The sequence below is a fragment of the Enhydra lutris genome, unplaced genomic scaffold, assembly GCF_002288905.1.
Source record: "Enhydra lutris kenyoni isolate GAN:26980312 unplaced genomic scaffold, ASM228890v2 scaffoldscaffold31, whole genome shotgun sequence".
NCBI classification, from domain to species: Eukaryota; Metazoa; Chordata; class Mammalia; order Carnivora; family Mustelidae; genus Enhydra; species Enhydra lutris.
The window spans coordinates 2,173,989-2,196,997 of NW_019154115.1; the positions used below are offsets into that span (position 1 = coordinate 2,173,989).

Genomic DNA, 23,009 nt, shown 5'->3' on the forward strand with positions numbered 1-23,009 from the left:
TTCCCATGGTGTCATCTTCTATAAATATAGGATCATATAGTATCACAACTAGGATATTGATATTATTATCCACCAGTCTTATTCAGATTTCCCCAGTTTTAGAGTGTGTGTGTGTATTTAGTTCCAGGTGATTTTTAGCCCACATGTTTGTTTGTATATCCATCACCACAGTCAAGATACAGATGAATTACATCATCGCATACCTCAGTCCCACCCCTCCCCATCCCTAATCCTTGCAACCACTAATCTGGTCTCTGTTACTATAGTTTTTTCATTTCAAGAATGTTCTTATATAAATAGAATCATACCATATGTAACCTTTTAGGATTGGCCTTTTTCCCTCAGTATAATTCCTTGGAGATTCACCCAAGTTGTTGTTACATGTATCAATCATTCATCCTTTTTATTGCCAAGTACTATTCCATGGTATGAATGGTTTGTTTAACTCTTCGCCTGTTAAAGGACATCTAGGTTATTTAGAGTTTCTGGCACCTACAAGTAAAGCTGCTATGAATGATTGTATCTAGGTTTTGTATGAACATACATCTGCATTGCTCTGGGATAAATGTCCAAGAGTGTGATGGTCATATGGTAATTAGATGTTTAGTTTGATGAGAAACTGCCCAGGTGTACCATTCAATGTACCCCTAGCAATGTCTGAATGATCAAGTTTCTTAGCATCCTCACCAGCATTTGCTCTTGCCACCACCGTTTTTTATTTTAGTTGTCATAATAGGTGTGTAATAGGTTGGTATAATTTACATTTCCCTAATAGTTAATGATATCAAGCATCTTTTCATGTGCTTATTTACCATCTGTATATTCTCTTAGCAAAATGTCATGCTTTTTTCCTTTTTTTTTTTTTTTTTTAAAGATTTTATTTGTTTACTTAACAAGAGAGATGCACAGGAAGAGAGGGAACACAAGCAAGGGGAGTGGGAGAGGGAGAAGCAGGCTTCCTGCCGAGCAGGGAACCTGATGTGGGGCTTGATCCCAGGACCCTGGGATCATGACCTGAGCTGAAGGCAGACGCCCAATGACTGAGCCACCAGGCTCCCCTCAATTTGGACTTTTTATTAAACTATTGAGATTTGAGTTTTTAAATATATTCTAGATATGGGTTCTTGGTTGGATACATGGTTTGTGGGGGTTTTTTTGTTTTGTTTTGTTTTTTTTGTCTGTAGCTTGTCTTTTCATCCTCTTAACATGGTCCCTGGTGAAGCACAAGTTTTATTCTGATGAAATCCTTTAATCAGGGTTCCCTTGTATGGATCACACTCTTGATGCCAAATCTAAGAACACCTAACCCTAAATTCCAAAGATTTTCTCCTTTTTTTCTAAACATTTTATAGTGTATATTTCACATTTATTTAAGTCTGTGATCCGTTTGAATTAATTTTTTGTATAAGGTGTAAGATTTAGGTTGATGTTGATGTTGTGTGTGTGTATGTGCACATGCACTTTCGCGTGCTTGTAGATATCCAGTTGCTCCAGCACCGTTTGCTGAAAAAATCCTTCCTCCATTGAATTGTTCTTGGGATTTTGTAAAATATCAGTTGGACTTATGTGTGTGGGAAGAGGGAATTTTTTAAAATATGGAAAAGGACAGAGTATAACATGATAAACAACTGTGTTTCTGTCACCAGAATTAATACTGACAATTTTTAATATTTTGTCATATTTGCTCCATCTTTTTTTGTTATAGAAAAGAAAGAATTCATTGTAAATGCCTTCCAGTCCTCATCCTCAGTTCTCCCCTATTCGCCAGAAGCTGCAACTACTATGAATAATGGTGCCTTTTCCTTCCAGACTATTTTGCTTATTCTGTTACATATTTGTTGGTAGCTATGAATAATAAAATATTATTTTATATTAGATAATATTTATATTTTAGTAATTTTTTGCTTCATCAATATATATACTTTTCCCCCCCAAAACAAAATAGTACCGAAGAATAGGAATGATAAAATTAATGGCAATCCTCTGCCTTACCCTTGGTTCCTCCAGGTATCCATTTTCAACTCTTTCTTTTATTTATTTATTTATTTATTTATTTTATTTATTTATCAGAGAGAGAGAGGGAGAGAGAGCGAGCACAGGCAGACAGAATGGCAGGCAGAGGGAGAAGCAGGCTCCCTGCCGAGCAAGGAGCCCAATGTGGGACTCGATCCCAGGATGCTGGGATCATGACCTGAGCCGAAGGCAGCTGCTTAACCAACTGAGCCACCCAGGCGTCCCTCAACTCTTTCTTAATAGCTGTTTCTTCTGATATTTCTTCTGTGATTCTAAATAAAATGCTTATAATACTCTTCATTGATTTTTATGTTAGGTAAGCATTTGGTTCTTATACCTTGTCTCCGGTTCACTTTTGACTGTTTTTCCAATAAAATAATGTCATATTTTTAATTAAATCAGTAGTCACTGTTTACATTATTATGACTATGTAAATTTTTCCACTATAGAACTAGATGGGCGGCTTCTATAACATAAAATATATTAAATTTTATCAATTCAATTTTTTGTTTCTTCTGGAGTTAATTACCTAACTTTTTTTTAAGATTTTATGTATGTATTTAAGAGAGAGAGAGCACAGAGGGAGAGGGAGAAGCAGACTCCCCACCAAGCAAGGAGCCCGATGTGGGGCTTGATCCCAGGACTCAGATCATGACCTGAGCCGAAGGCAGAGGCTTAACCCACTGAGCCACCCAGGCGCCCACCTTTGCAATCTTTATTGCAAGTGTAATCAACTCTGCCATTATAGTGTAAAAGAAGTCATAGATCGTACTAAACTGACAGGCTTTAGTTGTGTTTCAGTAAAACTCTTATTTACAAAAACAGGTTGGCCAAGCTGTAGTTGCTGACTCCTGCTCTAGAATGATTGTCTTATTTTCTTAATTTTTTTCTCACATTTTTCATCACTTTGACTTTTTGTTTTACTCTGGAAAATTTCTTCAACTTTCTTTTCCATCTCTCTTATTAAAGTTTTAACTTTGGATAGCATACTTATTTTCCAAGAGCTTTTCTTCTCTGTTCCTTTCTTATAGCGCCCTCTTCTTATTTCATAGATACAGTACCTTTTTCTCTCTGAGGGTATTAATTATAGTCTTTTAGAACTTACTTTTTCTTACTGACTCTCTCTTGTGCTTTTTCCTTACTATGTGTTTGATTGGTCTCTTTTTTGTGTTGGAGCTTTCTGTAATTATCTGGAGATCTCTGGCTGTTAATTTACATTATGGGGGGGGGGCCTTAAAAGCTGCTTGGAAATGCTCTTTGTGTGAGTGATCTGCAAATTTAAATGATCAGCTAGCTTGTTGTTGATGTACTTCAAGTGACAGAATTCTTTCATATAGGGCTATTCACTTTCTCCAGAGAAGAATTCTCTACTTTCTTGCTTGGGAGGGTCCAAACTTGATACAAGTATAGGACAGGAGAGGACAGGGCAGGGAATTCTCACTATCATTCAGATTTTCATTTATTCCTCTGTTTTTAACCCTGTGCCTCACCTTGCTTTCCAGGGTGTGGGAGTGGTGAGAGTGAGTCATTGTGTCTCTCTGTAGATACCTCTGTGGGTCCTAGTTTTCTGCATTTGACCAAGGCAGCCAATATTCCTCCATCTGTTTTCTCTCTGCCAAATGGATTTCACTCTTTGTTTGCGGATGTCTCTGCCATCATTTTGGGGTTTGTACTGATTAGTGCCTTTATTGTGATTTTACTAGATTAAGTGGACAAACATATGTTGTCAACCTACCATATTAAACTGGAACTTAGGTTTCTTAGCAGCCAGATTTTTTTTTGGTGCTGTCTATTCCCCTATTTCCCTCTCATTTTCTCTTTCTCTCTCTCTCTCTCTTTTTTTTTTTTTTTTTTTTAAGATTTTACTTATTTATTTGGCAGACAGAGATCACAAGTAGGCAGAGAGGCAGGCAGAGAGACAGAAGGGGGAAGCAGACTCCCCGCCGAGCAAGGAGCCAGACTCAGGGCTCAATCCCAGGACCCCAGGATCAGGACCTGAGCCTAAGGCAGAGGCCCAACCTACTGAGCCACCCAGGCACCCCTCATTTTCTCTTTCGAATGAAAATATCTTTATTTGCCCATGAATACACACATATTAAAAATGATAAATGAGGGGCCCCTGGGTGGCTCAGTCATTAAGCATCTGCCTTTGGCTCAGGTCATGATCCCAGAGCCCCGCATCAGGCTCCCTGCTCACTGCTTCTCCCTCTCCCACTCCCCCTGCTTGTGTTCCCTCTCTCCCTGTCACTTTCTCTGTCAAATAAATAATTAAAATCTTTTTAAAAAAATGTTAAATGATACAGAATATGGATAGATTAGATCATTGCTCCATGTCTTCAACACCAATGGTAACGGTCACCCACCTTTGCGTTGCTGGACTTTGTATGTACAAAGTCCATACAAAGTCCACACTCCTTCTGCCTTTTCTGTCTTTGTTTTAGTTTGTTTGTTTCATTTTCTTCAGGTCTCCAGGAAACCTAGAGAAGAACCGCTATGGGGATGTACCCTGCCTGGACCAAACTAGAGTGAAATTGACCAAACGAAGTGGTCACACTCAGGTACACAGATAAGTGCTATCTTTTCAGGAGCACTGAGGGAAATTTTCCAAAGTGAAGCTTACTAACGCCATAGTAGAAAGAACATGAACTCTACACTAGAGAGATCAGGTTGGAGTTTTAACTTTGCTGTGTATGAGTTAGTCTGTTACCATAAGCAAGTCCCTGTAAGTCCATCTCACAGGACTAAGTGGAAATTAAATGGAGAACTTTATGTAAATGCTGATAGTGCAAGGTCTGGTATATCATAGGTGCTTGATAAATGTCAATTATTTCTCCTTTCACTCCTTAGTTGTAAAGTTTTAGTCCTGTTGTCCACCATATTAGTGAATGTATATGTATCAATACAGGGCAACTCTAATTAAAGTGACCTGTGATTTTTCCACCTAGAAGATCTAAAAATAATTTTGGACAACTAGTGTACACATAAGTATCTAGGGATAGAGTTGAAATGGTCAAGTGATTATATTACTTAATATACTAATTTGATCATATCTGTTCATATTAAAAATCACATGTTTATACTAGTATAGATATTTAGTGAAACTCCTCACATGCACCTTTAACATCAGTGTCTTTGTCCTCATTTGAGCCACTTCCTGAGTCAGTCTAACAGTTTTCCAGAGCACACAGTTTTTACTTCTTTTTAAGTATATGGTATTGTCACTGAAAAATTTATCCTAAACCAGGAAAGTCAATTAGCATAACATTAACACAATTTATCCTTCCATTCATCCTGTATCCCATGTATTTTCTGTAGCATGATTATTCACTTACTGTTTTTTAAAGTCCTCTTCACAGCAACATCCAACACTTAGAATTTTGAGGTCAGCAACCAAGTATGTGTTACATTTCTTCTTTTTCCTTTGGATATGCCAGTTCTGTCTGGTGCCCTTCATAGGCATCAAAAAAACAGCATTGATTGAGGCCATTGTTCAAAGTAAATGAATTTAAATAGTGCCCCTTTAACATGGCCACACACTTTAGGAGCTTGTTACATCCCATCTCTTTTTTCTGGGGGATAATTTTTGGGAAAATTATTGCCTTGTATTTGGGTATATATGATACGTGGATTGGGACCCTAGGATCATGGTTTCCAGTATATAAACTGAGTTCAATTGCTTCTTGGCCTTTTGGCTAAGATCATGTGTAAACTGAATTCATAGCCTTGCCCAGGACCCTTACGAAAGGGTTTTCCTACAGGAGCATTAGCTCAGAGTCTGGCCAGCTTAGGGGAAGTTCATGACTATTACTGAGATCATCAAGTATATACTCTGAATGAGTGGAGTATAATGGTTGAGTTGGGACTCTGGAGTCAGATAGCGGTATTTATCTGTCTTCTTGACTGCTGTGTCTCCAGTACCTAGAACAGTACATATCAGGCCTTCAGTAAATTATTTCTGAAGGAATTAATGAATCCCAGTATACCACCAGACTGTTCCAGTCATCCTATGATTAATCTAAAGATCATCACTTGAATTAAACTCCTTTCATTACTGCAAACATTGGCAGGAGCTTTATTTCTACAGTAAATGGTGGATTCAGGTTTATTATTGAATTGGTCACCAGATTTGCTCCTGGAATTATAAAGCTATTAGTCACAGTTTCTATTGAACGTGGCCCATAACATAGTGTACTTGGTTTGATTCTCTGCTATTTCAGTTTTCCCCCCAGTCTATACTTTATGTCTGAGGTCATTTTCAGTTTTTATTTCTGATGATTCTTCTGAAATGGCTGATTTTAATTCCCAGGGCTCTCAAAGACGAGGATACTGAAAGCTTGTATCCTTAGTTATAAAGAAATAGTAAGTCTCCATTAAAGTAGTGATATTTCTTTTCAAAGTGTGAAGGTAGCTCCAAGAGTAACAACTTATACATTACTTACAGAATAGTGTCAATTGGCTTGTACCAGGTAAATCCTTTGTATTTTTCTGTGCCTTCTTGCCTGGGTCCTACAGAGTATAGCACTTGAATGTGCCAGGCTAAGCAGAAGATAGCCTTGGCGGACTATAGTGGGCCCTGGATTACGCAGCCTGGTTGGGAGTGATTGAGGCTTAAGCTTGCTGGGTCTGCTGTAGGTGGTCCCTTAGCTCAGTGAAGATGTCTTAGCCAGTAGAACATTAGTAGTATGAGGTCAGTATCGACTGCTGTGGAAGGAGAAAGCAGGAAACCCTTGTCTAAATAATTAGTAATAGGGGAATCTGGGTGGCTCAGTCCTTAAGCATCTGCCTTCGGCTCAGGTCATGATCCCAGGGTCCTGGGATCAAGCCCCAATTTGGGCTACCTGCTCAGTGGGGAGTCTGCTTCTCCCTCTTCCATTCCCCCTGCTTGTGTTCCCTCTCTCGATGTCTGTCAAATAAATAATAAAAATCTTAAAAAAAAAAACACAAAAAACTAGTGATAGGATAAGTTGATAGACTGATTGGCTAACAGACACATATCCAAGTAATGTGGGTTTGACCATGACTGGAGAAGCCTTCTGAGGGTGGCTGTGGATACTGACAATTCAGACTGCCTTCCCCAAGTGATGGAACTCAGTGGAGAGAAGGTGACAGGTTTAGGGAGTCACTCTGACTTCCTTGAGTGGAGTGGAGTATGAATTTTCTCTAGTTTGACATTGAAACTTTGTCTTTGTCCTCCTATGCCCCTCCACATGGTCTGCTATTCATAGTACCTGCTAGATACTCTCAACTAGTTATACTGTGACTTGATACTGTGGCTGCATCTGTGGTTCTCTTCTATTAGCTTGGATTATCAGCAAGGGTGTTGGCAGAGATCTTGTGAGAAGATATAATAAAAATAATAAAAGTTAAAATCCTATTTAATTTCCCTGATAGCTAATGATGTTGAAATAAGACTGAGGACAGTAGGAGATGAGACAAGTCTCCCAGAAGACAGCGAGTCAAGATCTGTTCACTGAGGCTTCTCTAAATCTGTCTGGCTGTTGCTTTGTGTCAATTCAGGTAGTAAAGGAGCCTGGGAGTTTGGCCAGTGCTGTTGATGGTGCTAGATATGAGGTAGAGCTTTCTTCCTTCTCTAGTCACACTTCGCCTTTTGTGTGTGACAGCATAGACAGGATGTTCCTGCTCAGGGTGCTTAGCTTGCCTCCCTTTTGGTTTTGAACCAGTGCTGCAAATCTTAATGGACTCCTTTTTTGGAAAATAACAGCTTTATTGAGATGTAATTCACATACCATATAATTTGCCCATTTAAAGTATATAGGGGCACCCAGGTGGCTTAGTTGGTCGAGCGTCCAACTCCTGATTTGGGCTCAGGTCATGATCTCAGGGTTCTTGGATTGAGCCCCACGTCTGGGTTTGCACTTGGCAGAGGGGGCGGGGTGTTTCTTCTTGGGATTTTTTTTTTTTTTTAAGATTTTTATTTTTTTATTTATTTGACAGACAGAGATCACCAGTAGGCAGAGAGGCAGGCGGGGGGGTGGGGGTTAGGGAAGCAGGCTCCCCACTGAGAGGAGAGCCGGACGCAGGGCTCGATCCCAGGACCCTGGGATCATGACCCGAGCTGAAGGCAGAGGCTTTAACCCACTGAGCCACCCAGGTGCCCCTTCTTGGGATTTTTTTCTCTCCTTTTCCTTCTGCCTCTCACCCTATTCAAGTGCAGACATGTTCTCTCTCTCTCTCTCTAATAAATAAATAAAATCTTAAAAAAATAAAGTATATTATTCAGTAGTTTGGTTTTTGTCCTTTTTTAAAAGTTAGATTATTTATTTATTTAGAGAGCACAGGTGCTTGCAAGTGGGGGGTGGAGCAGAGGTAGAGACTCTCCCACAGACACTGTCCTGAGCGTGGAGCCCACAGTGGGGCTAATTTCTTGACTGTGAGATCATGACCTGAGCTGAAAGCAAGAGTTGGACACTTAACCGACTGAGCCACCCAGGTGCTCCTAGTTCAGTGATTTTTAAATATATTCACAGTGAGTATTTAATATATTCACCACCACAGTCAATTTTAGAACATTTTTATCACCTGAAAAAGGAACTCCATACCTTTGGCAGTCAAACCCCATTTTCTCCCAGTCTGTGTACTTTCTGTCTCTATGGATTTGCCTATTTTGGATGTTTCGTATAAATGGAATCATATAATATGTAGCCTCTGTGTCTGGCTTCTTTCATTTAGCATGTTTTCAAGGTTCGTCCTTGTTGTAGCATGTGTCAGTACTTCACTCCTTTTTATTGCTAAAAAATACTCTTTTGTATGGCTAGGCACCTTAATTTATCCATTCATCAAGTGAATACCATTTGAGTTGTTTCCATTTTTGGTTATTATGAATAATGCTGCTATGAATATTTGTGTGCAAGTTTTTCTGTGGACATGTATTTTCATTTCCCTCAGGAGTGAAATTGCTGGGTTATGTGGTAACTCTGTGTTTAACCTTTTGAAGAATTGCCAGACTGTTTTCCAACATGACTGGACCATTTTACATTCCCGCTAGGGATATATGAGGGTACTAGTTTTTACACATCTTTGTCAACATTTGTTATTATCCATCTTGTACCTGTAACCATCCTAATGGGTTTGAAGTGGTATCTCCTCATGGTTTTGACTTTTCAGTTTTGTGTGTGTGTGTGTGTGTGTGTGTGTGTGTGTGTGTGTGTGTTAAGAATTTAATTATTTATTTGACAGAGAGAGATCACAAGTAGGCAGAGACGCAGGCAGAGAAAGAGAGAGGAGGAAGCAGGCTCCCTGCCAAGCAGATAGCCCAAAGCAGGACTCAATCCCAAGACCTTGAGATCATGACCTGAGCCAAAGGCAGAGACTTAACCCACTGAGCCACCCAGGCACCCCAGTTTTGCAGTTTTTTTTAAGTAGTGTCCAAGCCCAGAGCAAAGCTCAACATGGAACTTGAACTCACTTAGTGAGGGCAGGACCTGAGCCGAGAACAAGAGTTGGATGCTCAACCCAGGTACCCCTCATTATGGTTTTAATGTGTAATTCCCTGATGGCTAATGATGTTGAGTGTGTTTTCATGTGCTTATTGGCCATTTGTATATCTTCTTTGGAGAAATGGCTATTAAGATCCTTTGCCCATTTTACTTTTTTTTTTTTTAAGATTTTTAAAATTTACTTATCTGACAGAGAGAGACACAGTGAGAGAGGGAATACAAGCAGGGGGAGTGGAAGAGGGAGAAGCAGGCTTCCCTCTGAGCAGGGAGCCCAATGTGGGTCTGGAGCCTATGTGGGTCTCGATCCCAGGAACTCTGGGATCATCACCTAAGCCAAAGGCAGACACTTAACGACTGAGCCACTCAGGTGCCCCTAATTTTTTTGTTTTTTTGTTTTTAAGTAGGCTCCACACCAGCATGGAGCTCAATGCAGGGCTTGAACTCATCACCCTGAGATCATGACCTAAACTGAGATCAAAAGTCAGATGTTTAACTGATTGAGCCACACAGGTGCCCCCCTTTAAAATTAGGTTGCCTTTTTGCTGTTGAATTATAAAAGTTCTTTATATTTTCTAGATGTAAGTCCCTTATCAAATATGTGCATTCTGTAGGTGGTTTTACTTTCTTGATGGTGTCTTTTTTTTTTTTTTTTAAGATTTATTTATTTATTTGAGAGAGAGAGAGAGAGAGATCACAAGCAGACAGAGTCAGGCAGAGAGGTGGGGAAGCAGGCTCCCCGCCAAGCAGAGAGCCCGATGCAGGGCTCGATCCCAGGACCCTGGGATCATGACCTGAGCCGAAGGCAGAGGATTTAACCCACTGAGCCACCCAGGTGCCCCTTGATGGTGTCTTTTGAAGCACAGAGTTTTTAATTTTAATGTAGTCCAATTAAACTGTTTTTTCTTTTACTGCTTGTACTTTTGATGTCATATCTCTAAGAAGGCTTTACCTAACCCAAAGTCACAAAGATTTAATCCTACATTTTCTTCTAAGAGTTTTATAATTTTAGCTTTTTTTTTTTAAAGATTTTATTTATTTATTTGTCAGAGAGAGAGAGAGCACAAGCAGGCAAAGTGGCAGGCAGAGGCAGAGAGAGAAACAGGCTCCCCCCAACCCCCACCCCGAGCAAGGAGCCCGATGCGGGACTCGATTCCAGGACCCTCGGATCATGACCTGAGCCAAAGGCAGCAGCTTAATAGACTGAGCCACCCAGGCATCCCTATAATTTTAGCTCTTACATTAGGTCTGTGATCCATTTTGAGTCAGTTTTTGTGTTCAGTGTGAGGAATAGGCCAGCTTGATTTTTTTTTTTCCTGCGCGTGGATATCCCATTGTTCCAGTGACATTTGTAGAAGCAAAGTTTTTTTGTTGTTGTTTTGTTTTTTAAGATTTTATTTAATTTTTGACAGAGAGACAGCGACAGAGGGAGCACAAGCAGGGGGTATGGGAGAGAGAGAAGCAGGCTTCCTGCCAAGCAGGGAGCCCAATGCAGGGCTCTATCCCAGGACCCAGGATCATAACCTGAGCCAAAGGCAGAGGCTTAACGACTGAGCCACTCAGGCACTCCTGTAGAAGCAAAGTTTTGAATTGATCCTTTTGCTCCTCACTGTCTTCCTGACAGGAAGAGAATATCTACACCTTGGGTTTTATTTACCTTGTACATAATTTTTCCCACCCAAATGGTGTATTTCACACAGCTGCAATGATATTTCCTTTTTATCATTAGACAGATTACATCAATGCCAGTTTCATGGATGGCTACAAGCAGAAGAATGCTTACATTGGTACGCAAGGTAAGTTAGGATGCTCCTTACAAGTTGGTTTTATGTCATCTATCTATGATTTCTTGTACCTGATGATTGCATTCCTTTTGAAGGCTATGGTAACTTGAGGTGATGTTGTGGCCACTAGATCCCGGCCTTTCATAATGATTGGGGGTTATTGAGGAAGGCAGAGGAGAGGTATAGAGTTTCTGTACCAGATATGCCTGGAAGCTCACTGCATAGAGATAAATGAGAGATTTGAACATTCAACACTACTACAAGTTTTAGGATTATGCATTGCCAACCTATGGGAATGGGACATCAGAACTCACTGGCCTGTGAAATGTTCTTTATGTCCAATAGGAGGCCAGGAATGGCAGTGGGAATTCTCAGAGATTGAGTCCAGTCTGTAAAAGGGTGTTGCTGTCCTAAGTGACTTTTGCTTGTTTTTGTAAATCAGAGAGCACCCAGAAGTCTTCTGACATGGATAGTCTATACTAGGTCTAACAGTGAAGATTTCAGACAGAGTTTCTACAAATGCTTCTGTAGGCCCCAGTTCCTCCTAACCTGGCCTCGGCCATCTGAAGGAGAATACCAAGTTGTCTTCAAAGAGGGTGGGGAGAGATCACAACACAGGAGGACATAAGAGGCTTTGGCCATTGCAGAGCATGACCAGCAAAAGATCTGGCAGATACCTCCTTAGTAAGTGATCAAACTTAGTATCACCAATAATAGGTAGATATTATGCCTCTATTGTGATATAGTGAGACTATACAAAATAACCTTTATTGTTTGTTGCCAGTGTTGAAGTCTGAATCGTGAAAAGTAAACCAGACAAATCCAGATGGGATGGTGGGACATACTATTAGAAAACTGGCTTAGACTCTTCAAAGTTAAAGCCATGAAAAACAAAAGCAGGAAACTGTTCTAGATTAAAGGAGACCAAAGAGACATGATAACTAAAGGCATGTGCCCATTATTGGAACTTCAGTTTAGAGAAGAAGACTATTAAGGACAAACTTGAGATAAATGGAGACTATATGTTAGATAATATTACTGTATCAGTGTTTAATTGGTTCAGTATGACAACGGTATTGTTCTCTAGGAGAAAGTCCTTGTTCTTCTAAATATGTGCCCAAGTATTTAGGAATAAAAGGTCATAATTTCTGGAACTAATTTTTAAATAGTTACAAAATAAAAAGTATGTGTATTTATCTATATAGAGAGAAATAAATCTTGTAATGATAGCTAAAAATCATAGCTTTAAAGCTCAAGAATTTATGAGTACATTGTAGTATTCTTCCAACTTTTCATTGGTTTCAAATTTTTCAAATTTGATATATTATTAATTGGTCTGATGGTCACAGGTTTATATTTCCCCCCCTAGGAGGGACCACTCCCTCCAAAGGGAGTCCTTTCAAGACCTTAAGAAGAAATTAGAATTATCAGGAAAAAATTTTGGCATATACAATATGATATGATCTGCCTGAGAGTAGGGGCTTTGTTGAGGAGGATGGCTTTGGCAGATTGGGTTTATGGTGGATAAGGATTGGCTCAAGGGTACCCCAGAATGCTTCCTCCTCCAGGTTTAGAAGGCAAAGCTACCACTCGGAGTTGCAGGAATTGGATTCTTTAGGGTGGCTTTGAAGGCCCTATCCAGAAGAGACTCCCCTAAGAGTATGAGAAAGACATTTTTTTTGAAGATTTTATTTTATTTATTTGACAGACAGAGATCACAAGTAGGCAGAGAGGCAGGCAGAGAGGGGGAAGCAGGTTCCCCACTGAGCAGAGAGCCTGATGTGGGGCTCGATCCAGGACCCCAGGATCATGACCTGAGCCGAAGGCAGAGGCTTTAACCCACTGAGCCACCCAGGCGCCCCGAGAGAGACATTTTGAGTCAAGTACAGATCACCTTTAGACAGCATCAGTACTCTCTTAGGACTGGAAGATGGGGTCCTGTGATGTGGAGAAAGCTAATTTGATTTGCCTTGCTAACTTTCTTGGCTATATTCAGTATTTTGATTCTTATAATACATTTCTACTAATAATATCTATTATCTGTTGAGAGTATCTATTATATATCGGGCTTATAATCTTCATCTAATTATTACAGACTCTGCAAAGAGGATTTATTAACCCATGAACAAACCCAAAGAGGTTAGGCGATCTTGGATTACACAGCTAGTAAGTGGCAGAGCCAGGATTTGAGAGTATGTCTTATTCAGAAGTCCTTGTAAGCCAAGCCAAAGGATTGTTGTGCCCATGTCAGCATAAACCACTGACTTGAGTTCTTTAGAAAAGTTGACTGTTAAAGAGTAATCTGGGAAGTGCAGCATTCTCTTCTAAATCTCTCTTATGCCTTGGAAGAAATTATGACCCCTCTTTGCCAAGCCTGAGTCTGAATAGGATCTGGGTTGTTAGGTGCTCTGATTGGCAACAGCATTTTTGCCAGTGATTTGAAGGTGGAAAATAAAGCATAGGAGTGCTGCTGTGGTGCAGGATAGTAGGATGTGGACAAGGCCAGGGTCAGTGATATGGAAAGGGAGTTCTCACTATCTTCTTCACATGCATACTATGGTAATGTAAATGCATTGTAGAAAATTTAAAAGATAGAGATGAAATTCACTCATAACCCTGAGACCCAGAGATAATGTTAACATTCTATAGCGTCTCTTTCCAAACTGTTTTCTTTCTTTCTTTCTTTCTTTCTTTCTTTCTTTCTTTCTTTCTTTCTTTCTTTCTTTAAGATTTTATTTATTTGATAGGCAGAGATCACAAGTAGCCAGAGAGGCAGGCAGAGAGAGAGGAGGGGAAGCAGGCTCCTTGCTGAGCACAGAGCCCAATGCGGGGGCTCGATCCCAGGACTGTGAGATCATGACCTGAGCCGAAGGCAGAGGCTTTAACCCACTGAGCCACCCAGGTGCCCCCAAACTGTTTTCTGAACAAATAGATGTAGACATATAAAATATCTAACAAGATGGATTCTATCTACTTGTTACCTAAAAAGGTAACAAGTGAACAAAAGTTCATTTGATGGTATCTTGTGAATACCTTTCCAGAGCAAAAATAATAGATCTTACAACATCACCTTTATGGACTACTTAAGCTGTGGATATGCCGTAATTTAACAGCCCTCTCTTGGTAGACATTTAGCTTGCTTCCAAAACCTCACATGCTTTTGGCAGTGTTCATTTCTGCCAAGAGGGAATTCTAGTGTCATAAAACATTAATACTACTAAAAGGCTTTAGCAAAAATGGTAGTAAAACCAGCAGACTTCCAGGACAAAACCAACCCTTGATACTGCCCTTCTTCCCTGAAAGCAGAGGAGGAAGAAGGACTGGGAAAGTACAGGGAATTATCCCAAGTTGTTACTTCCTTGATTTAAAGGGAGTTGGTGGCCCACAAGTATGTTCAAAGTTTCCCCTGAGTGCCCAGCCCTGTGAAGGTTCTAACTCTAAAAGGAGAACTCGACAATGTGGCTATTAGCCTCAGCACCATGTTTGATGAGATGAGATTTTTCTTACAAACTAAAGTGATTCATATAAGACCACATACATTAAATGGTTAAGCTGGGGTTTTTTTGTTTTTAAGATTTTATTTATTTGACAAAGGGAGATCACAAGTTGGCAGAGAGGCAGGCAGAGAGGTGGGGGGGGGGATGGGAGGGTGGGAAGCAGGCTCCCTGCTGTGCAGAGAGCTGGATGTGGGGCTTGATCCTAGGACCCTGAGATCATGACCTGAGCCGAAGGCAGAGGCTCAACCCACTGAGCCACCCAGGCTCCCCTGGTTAAGCTGTTTTGATCCAGCTGTGTCATCAAGAGCTGTCTATGTTGTGATGAAGCAAGTTTTTATTTTAGTTTATTTTTATTTATTTATTTATTTATTTATTTATTTGAGAGAGAGAGAGAGAGAGAGAGAGAGAGAGACAGAACAGGGAAGGGACAGAAGAGGAAGAGAGAGACTCTTTTTTTTTTTTTTTTTAAAGATTTTATTTATTGGACAGACAGAGATCACAAGTCAGCAGAGAGGTGTGCAGAGAGAGAGGGGGAGGCAGGCTCCCCGCTGAGCAGAGAGCCTGATGTGGGGCTTGATCCCAGGACCCTAGGGTCATGACCTGAGTCGAAGGCAGAGGCTTTAACCCACTGAGCCACCCAGGCGCTCCAGGAAGAGACTTTTAAGCAGTCTCTACACTGAGTATTAGAAAGGGGGCTTGATCTCACAACCTTGAGATCATGACCAGAGCCAAAATCAAGAGTCAGTGCTTAACCAGCTGAGCCACCCAGGCACCCCTGTGATGAAGCAAATTTTTAGAAAGATTCAGTTGGCAGGGGTATCCAGAATAGACTGGAAGAGGAGTCCTATTCAGAAAAATAAACCAAAACAGTACTGCAGTAACTCAGACAAAAGATGATGTGGTCCTTGTGGCTTTGAAGTTGGGTCGGGAGGGCATGATAAAAGCCAAAAAGAATCCAAAGGCAAAAAAGTCTCTAGAACTTAGTGACTGCTTCTGGAAGATAAAGGAAATGGGAAGTCAGAGTTGACTCCAACTTTTTAAGACTGAGTGATTTAAGAATGCCAATACTTTTTTAAACAGAGATGGGAAAGTAGAGAGAGAAGGCTAATTTTGAGGAAAGAGATTGATTCGCAAGCATGTTGGGCTTAAGGAGACCCATGACGGGACATGGAAGGGGATCGGTTTAGTAGGCTACTGATGATGATAAGGCTTTAGGGAGATGGAAACAGCTAGAGGCATGTACACAGTTGACACTGTCTGTGTGTACGTGCCGGTTCAAGCCCTGATGGTTAGACTCTTGGGAAGGTACATAACAGTATTTCTCAAACTGTAACTTACCTACAGCTTCACTTGGGATCTTGTTAAAATGCAGATTGCACATTTCTTTCTTTCTTTCTTTTTCTTTTTAAGGATTTTCTTTCTTTATTTGACAGAGATCACAAGTAGGCAGAGAGGCAGGCAGAGAGAGAGAGAGGAGGAAGCAGGCTCCCCGCTGAGCAGAGAGCCCGATGTGGGACTCGATCTCAGGACCCCGGGATTATGACCCGAGCCGAAGGCAGAGGCTTTAACCCGCTGAGCCACCCAGGCGCCCGCAGATTGCACATTTCTAATACTCTCTCATACAATGCTGGTGCTGGTGGTTCACGGACCACCCTGAATAGCAGGGATGCCCCGAGAAGAGCAGGGAGCCAGCATCTGTACTTTGGAGTTATTAGTTGAGGAAAAAAACCAGCAATTCCTGGGGCACCTGAGTGGCTCAGTGGGTTAAGCCTCTGCCTTTGGCTCAGGTCATGATCTCAGGGTCCTGGGATCAAGCCCCACATCAGGCTCTGCTCAGCAGGGAGCCTGCTTCCCCCCCTCTCTCTGCCTGCCTCTCTGCCTACTTGTGATCTCTGTCTATCAGATAAAGAATAAATATCTTTAAAAATAAAAACCCCAGAAATTCCTGAGAAGGAAAGAAGGGCTTCCAGGGTAATGTTCCTTGTCTTATCCTTCCATTCCAGGCCCTTTGGAGAATACCTATCGTGATTTCTGGCTCATGGTATGGGAGCAAAAAGTCCTGGTGATTGTCATGACCACCCGGTGAGTTCTTCCCCTTTCCTCCCTCTGCATTCTGCCTCCACCCTGTTCCCAAACATCGGGGATTCAAGAGGGGAGTTTAGCTCATAGAACAATGAGGATTAGGAAAGCCATGGCAAAGATCTTGAGATGTTTTAGCTTTGTCTTAGTTGACCCAGAATTAACAAAGCCAGGGTATGGTGGGAATTGATAGATCTAACTTGTCACAGCTTTGATCTAACTTTTCAAAATTTTAATCCTTGGCTCTGGTGACCCTGTGCCAGTTATAGGCTATTCTGAGGTCCTGGCCTTATCCACTAAAGGAAGTGTCAGCAAACGTGGGGCAATTCACTTTTAACCTGCTCCCTACTTCCAAAGGGCAGCAGTCTTCCTGGCTTCTAAATTACCAGTTTCCCTTTATTCTCTCCTTCCCTACTACTTTTGGCAGTTTTTCTGCTCATTCGTATTTCCACCTGTAAAAGAATTGTAAAAAGAGAGATGAAACATAGTTGGTCAGGTAGGAAGCTCTTGATGAAAGGAATCCTTTTGAAATTTTGGTCTACATATCTGCCAAAACTTGAGGAATTACAAATTCATTAGTATCATCATTATCATTATGATAATTAGAACCTATTTCAGACGAGGAGAAAAATGTTAATGAAAATGTTTGCTCAGTTCCCTTTCTCATGGCACAGTCACAACCACCTTTGCTTCGGAGAGGTGGTAGTACAAGAAGTACCACCTGGGAGTATTCGAGCCACCACAGGGCAGTGAGGGGGCGCCTGGGTGGCTCAGTGGGTTAAAGCCTCTGCTTTCGGCTCAGGTCATGAAATGGTATAACAGGCACCCAATAAATGTCTGCTAAATGAGTATATGCAAGAACGTTAGCTGTTGCTACCTCTGTTTAGAATGAAGGTTTCCCACGTTTTCTGCCAAGAAGCAAAGGTGTAAGTTAGAAGCTACGCAAGAGATGACATTGCTCTTCAGGGTACAGCAGATCATAGCTTTCTGCTGTGGAGAGGAAGGGTGGAAGGCTTACCTTGCTCTGTGTTGTCTTCAGGTTTGAGGAGGGCGGCAGGAGAAAGTGTGGCCAGTACTGGCCATTAGAAAGAGACTCTCGGATCAAATTTGGCTTCCTCACGGTGACCAATCTAGGCGTGGAGAACATGAACCATTACAAGAAAACAACGCTAGAAATTCACAACATAGAGGTAAATCCCAGTTTCTATTTTCTCACGGTTTTTAAGCTGGGGGAGAACTTTTATGGTAAAGGAAATTTCCAGAGGGAATAGGCAGAAATCCAGGCAGCTTATAAGTTAATTTCATTTTCCTGGGAACAGGATATGGATATTCAGCTCAGAGCCAATATACCCATTGTTGTCTCAGCGCAACAGTGGCATTACTTAGGAACAAAACTTACAAGAAATCTGGGTCCTACCTAGGGAATTCTGTCCTCTTCAGACGGTTAACCTTTCCTTTAGGCTTGTGGGAAAGCAATTGTGGAGAAAGTTGAGGGTGGTAGGCAGGAACCTCGGTGAGGATACCAGGGAATTGGGAAACTAGAAAAGCCAAATGTAGTCAGGGGTAAGCTGAAATGACCTCATTAACTTTTGCTTCTTTTCTCATCCAAGGAGCGGCAGAAACGCCAGGTGACCCACTTTCAGTTCCTGAGCTGGCCAGATTATGGTGTCCCTTCCTCGGCAGCTTCTCTCATCGACTTCTTGAGAGTAGTCCGGAAGCAGCAGAGGCTGGCTGTCAGCAGCATGGCAGCGCGCTCCAAAGGGCAGTGCCCTGAACCACCCATTGTCGTCCACTGCAGCGCAGGCATAGGCAGGACAGGTAATATACCTGATGACACGGTAGCTTACAGAGCATCCAGGGGTAGTAAAGATGGGAGAGAAATAACAAAGCTCTTAGTCGCTAATTTGTGAGAATTTGATCTATCAGTAGTGAACTGCCATGAAAAATTCCTCTTTAATGTCCTTTTGGTATCCCTGGCACCAGCTGTGCTAGCCACAATACATACTTCAGAGGCCAGGGCCCCGAGGGCTTGATGCTTTACACATCCCATCAGCATGATTATCTTCTGGCCCCATCACTGTCACCTGGATGTTCCAGAGAGCTCAGCTGGGCTATTGCTTCCTTCTGATCCCCCTCCCTAAAGAGATCCCCACCCCGAGCTGTGCTGTCATTCCAGAGCTAGTTAGCAGCTTTTACCTTAAGAGATGTGCATTGCAGGGATTGCTAGTCTTTGTAGCTCAGAGGTCACTTTGGGAGAAAGTCAGAAAGAATAGGTTTCTGTTAGGTCTTTGTGGAAGAGTTGTGGAGTCTCTGAAAAATTAGGGCCCTGGTGTAGGAATGCTGTCATTCTGTCTTGTCTAAGATTGAAGCAGGTAGTTCTTCTCTGTCACCTTCCCACCTTCTCTTCCTGTTACCTGCTGTACTATCTTGAGTCAAGAGGCTTCTCATTCCTCTGGACCCCCAGCACTCCAAAGTGACCTCCTCCTTGAATCCTTTCAGGCCTAAGGCCACCTGGCTACGTACCATGAGGCACCTTGCCCTTGAATTCATTCATCCAGCCTGTCTGGGTCGTTTGGTAGAGGGAAAGATAGACAGGAGAGACAGACCAGTTATGACCACTTCTTTCCTTCCTTCAGGTACCTTCTGCTCACTGGACATCTGCCTGGCACAGCTGGAGGAGCTTGGCACCCTTAACGTGTTCCAGACGGTGTCCCGCATGAGGACCCAGAGGGCCTTCAGCATCCAGACCCCTGAGCAGTACTATTTTTGCTACAAGGCAATCCTGGAGTTTGCAGAGAGGGAGGGCATGGTGCCCTCCAGTCACAACCTCCTGGCCATGGAGGGTCAGTAACTGTCCCACGATCCTCCTACATGCTGGCCAGCCTTCCTTAAACTACCCTGGACACCGCTGAGCCTATAGGTTGCCATCAGTTATGCTGAAGCAATGGACCAACCTCTTCCTCGTGTCTCCTGGCGCACTCGTGCACACAAGGCAGCCTTTCCCTTTGGCTAGATAGTTGTGGTGAAATTGCCACTCGAAGGGTCCAGTAGCAATGTGTTCTTAATTCCCAGCACCTGCTATCGAACTGTGCCTTATTAAAACCAAATTGTGGCTATTGGTTTTTGCCAGGGGCCCCGAGGTAAGTGGGGAAGGAAACTCCCTCCCCCCTTTCCCAATGCCGTTCCCCTTCTCAAGGTCTCTTTCCCATTCCTTCCCTTTGCTAGGATTTGATGGGGAGGTTTGGTGAGCATCCACCTTCCTTCCCAGAGAGCTTGACCAAGTTACATACTCTAGAGAACGTCCCGAGTGCCAAGCACGTTTATACCTAGGGCGTGTATTCTAGTCTTTTCTGTCATTCTGTGTGTATGTGTGTGTGTATGCGCGTGTGCGCACGCACTTATGTGTATGGGTCCATATGTATGTGTGTATATAATATATATTGTATGTGATAATATGGTCGTATTCTATAAATACATATACACAGAGATACTCCTTTGTAGACTTTCCTGGGGCTCCGTGTTGCAGTTCAGGACTCTTTGCTTCTTGGACCCTACTGTTTATCCTGGACGAGCTGGGGCTGGGGATCATGTCTCTTGTCAGACGCCAGAGTGGTGAAGAGGACACACACATATATTCATCCCTCATGCTCCTGCCACAGGCCCTCATTCTTACATAATGACTTATCTCTTTCCAGGATATTGGAGCTGAGAATTCTGATTTGTGGTGACACTGGTTTAACTCAGCATGAATTGCCCTTATCTAATGATTTTATTCTGTTTACTTTGCCAATTTGAGGAATAGACCTCCACTGTGACTCCAGACCCCTCTTCACTCTTTCTGTCCCTTGGAGCTTGGGGTCTGGGAGTAAAGATGAGCAGTCAGAGCCGAGAGCAATTGGTACGAAGTCTTAGAAGAAAGGAGAGGGAGCCCAGGTGTGAGAGAGAGAGAAAACAACTATGAGAATCCCTCCTTAGAATGAACTGGGGCCCCTACTTATTTTGCTAGAAAGTTCCTTTTCTTATGTAACTTGGCCCTGTCCACTTAAATGCCCATCTCCTCCTGCCTAGCAGCCTACCCTGGAGCTTAGGCTTGGTGGGCTCTGTGTCAATATAATGCTTAACCCCTGGCTGGCTAGGGCAGTTGCCTGCAATCACTGTTTGCCCCCTATTCACCCATCCTGTCCCTGTCTGCTCCCAGCCTGCCCAGCCTGATGTGCCAGGGATGGAATCAAGAGTCCCCAGCACTCCACATTCCCAAGAAAATCCCAGGAACCCCTAAACCTTCTATCCCAGATGAGGTTGGCAGCTGATCAGACCTCAATAATTTTATACTGTAATAATAAGCTCTTTGAATGTATATATTCTTATTTTTACAATCTTTTCATTTTGTATTTAACATCAATGGACTGAGTCAGATTCAGAAAATAATTGTAAATGTTCATATCAATATCTTATAGCGATACAGTTTTGTATTTACATATAAATATACCAACATGATCAAACCCTTTTAGCTTCATCAGTTTAGTAGCATTCTGGGCCGGGAAGGTGAGAAGGGGGTCCAAGAGCTGATCTGGGAGGGTTGGGGAGGCAGGGAGGGACCTAGGTATCTGAGACTTTCAGTTCTAAGAGCCATTTGCTTTATCCATAGAACACAGCCCTAGCTCTGGGCAGGCAAAGGAAACCACCAGTTGAAGGCTTGCTGGGTGCCAGTCTCTGTGCTTGGTGCTTTTCCCCCCATTACCTCATTCAAACCTGAAAATAATTGAGCGAGATTAGTATGTTCACTCCCTTCTATTTCTATATAGATGTGGAAGGTAAGGTTTGGAAGATTATAGTGATTTGCTGTAGAACTGGAGCTCAGGTTGGTTTGATGTTGGCCTCTTCACTGTGTTGCTCTTTTTCAAAGATCAAGATAGTGTTTTGTCCTTGGAAACCAGAGGGAATTTTTTTTAGCTCTCCTTTCAGAGTATGAGCTGTTCCTAAATTCCAGGTAGTTGATCCTGAGCCCATGCTGCATATAGGGTGACAGAGTTGGTGACTGATACTCCCAGGTAAGACCTCCTGGTGTAGGATCCTGAGGTCTGCAGAGTACCAAAGGGATCATTCTTGCAGGAAACACCATACATAGGGGTATACTGGTCTTTGTGGGAAGATCTTGAGTCATTCATTTGCATCTCTCTCTCAGAATGGAACCAGAAGCTTTGTCCATGTAGTACCATGCCCCATGCCATGTAGCTACTCCCTGTTGACCAGTGACAACCTGCCCAGTTGGGGCAGTTCTGGCCTGGAGAGTGTGCAAATATTGGGGTGTTTTTAAATAAAAGTGATAGCTAACGTCTACTGGGTCCTTAATTCTGTTCCACAAACTGTTCAAAGTGCTTTCTAGTTACTATTCACCACCCTCAGAACAATTTTTTGAGGTAGGTATTGATAAAACAAACAAAACTGAGGCACAGGAAAATTTAATTAACCAATCAAGAACCCCGATCATCTGATTGGAAATCACCTGTTGTTAACTCTTATACTAGATTCCCTCTAAGGATCCATCTCCTGATCTCCCAACAGATTTTTCGAGCTTTTTACTTTAATCAAGAGCTGAAGTGTAGAACAAAAGATTAAGCCAACGCTTTCCCTGGATGAGTGTGTTCTGTTGGGAGCAAGCAAGCATAAGAGGTGAACAGGGAAATCTGAGAAATTAGAGGGGTTTGGGAAAATATGGAGGAAACGAGATTAATGATAAGAGATCTGGAGGAGTTGGTCTTGAACTGTCTTTTGTTTGAAGAGGCTGTAACCAAAGTGTTCTGCAAATTCAGAAGTTATACATGAGTTGCACATCTGAGGATTGGTGAGGTTATAACTTGTAAGAGCTCCATAAAAGTGCAGATTCCTGGGTCCTGCCTGGTAGGTGGTTGAGTGACAGGATGAGCCAGGCCAGAAACACTTCCTGACTCTAAGGAAGGTTAGCAAACTGATGTTTCCTAAATCTGAGAGCAAGGGATCAATAGCTTTCCCCTACTGCCATAGTTTACTTGTAGCTTTTACCATTGTGAAGAGTGACTTCTCAAAATGTGAGCCTACCTGAGCTAGGTGTTTGAAGAGGGAAAGAAAGGGGAAGACAAAGAGCCTAGATCTGTTCAGGAAGTCAAGGCTCTCACACAGGAGGTTGGTGAACAAAGCAAGAG

The 23,009-nt window shown here is 42.2% G+C and overlaps 1 protein-coding gene across 1 annotated transcript in view; it reads left to right on the forward strand.

Annotated features, from left to right (window-relative positions):
• Positions 1-21,332, forward strand: part of LOC111153304 (protein tyrosine phosphatase, non-receptor type 9) — an 88,890-nt gene extending 67,558 nt beyond the window's left edge. The window contains exons 8-13 of the mRNA XM_022512241.1: positions 4,478-4,571; positions 11,197-11,263; positions 16,752-16,830; positions 17,867-18,017; positions 18,438-18,645; positions 19,464-21,332. Of these exons, the coding sequence (XP_022367949.1) occupies positions 4,478-4,571; positions 11,197-11,263; positions 16,752-16,830; positions 17,867-18,017; positions 18,438-18,645; positions 19,464-19,678 (814 nt within the window). The 3' untranslated portion in view covers positions 19,679-21,332. The remainder of the gene's footprint in view (positions 1-4,477; positions 4,572-11,196; positions 11,264-16,751; positions 16,831-17,866; positions 18,018-18,437; positions 18,646-19,463) is intronic.
• Positions 21,333-23,009: the final 1,677 nt, after the last annotated feature.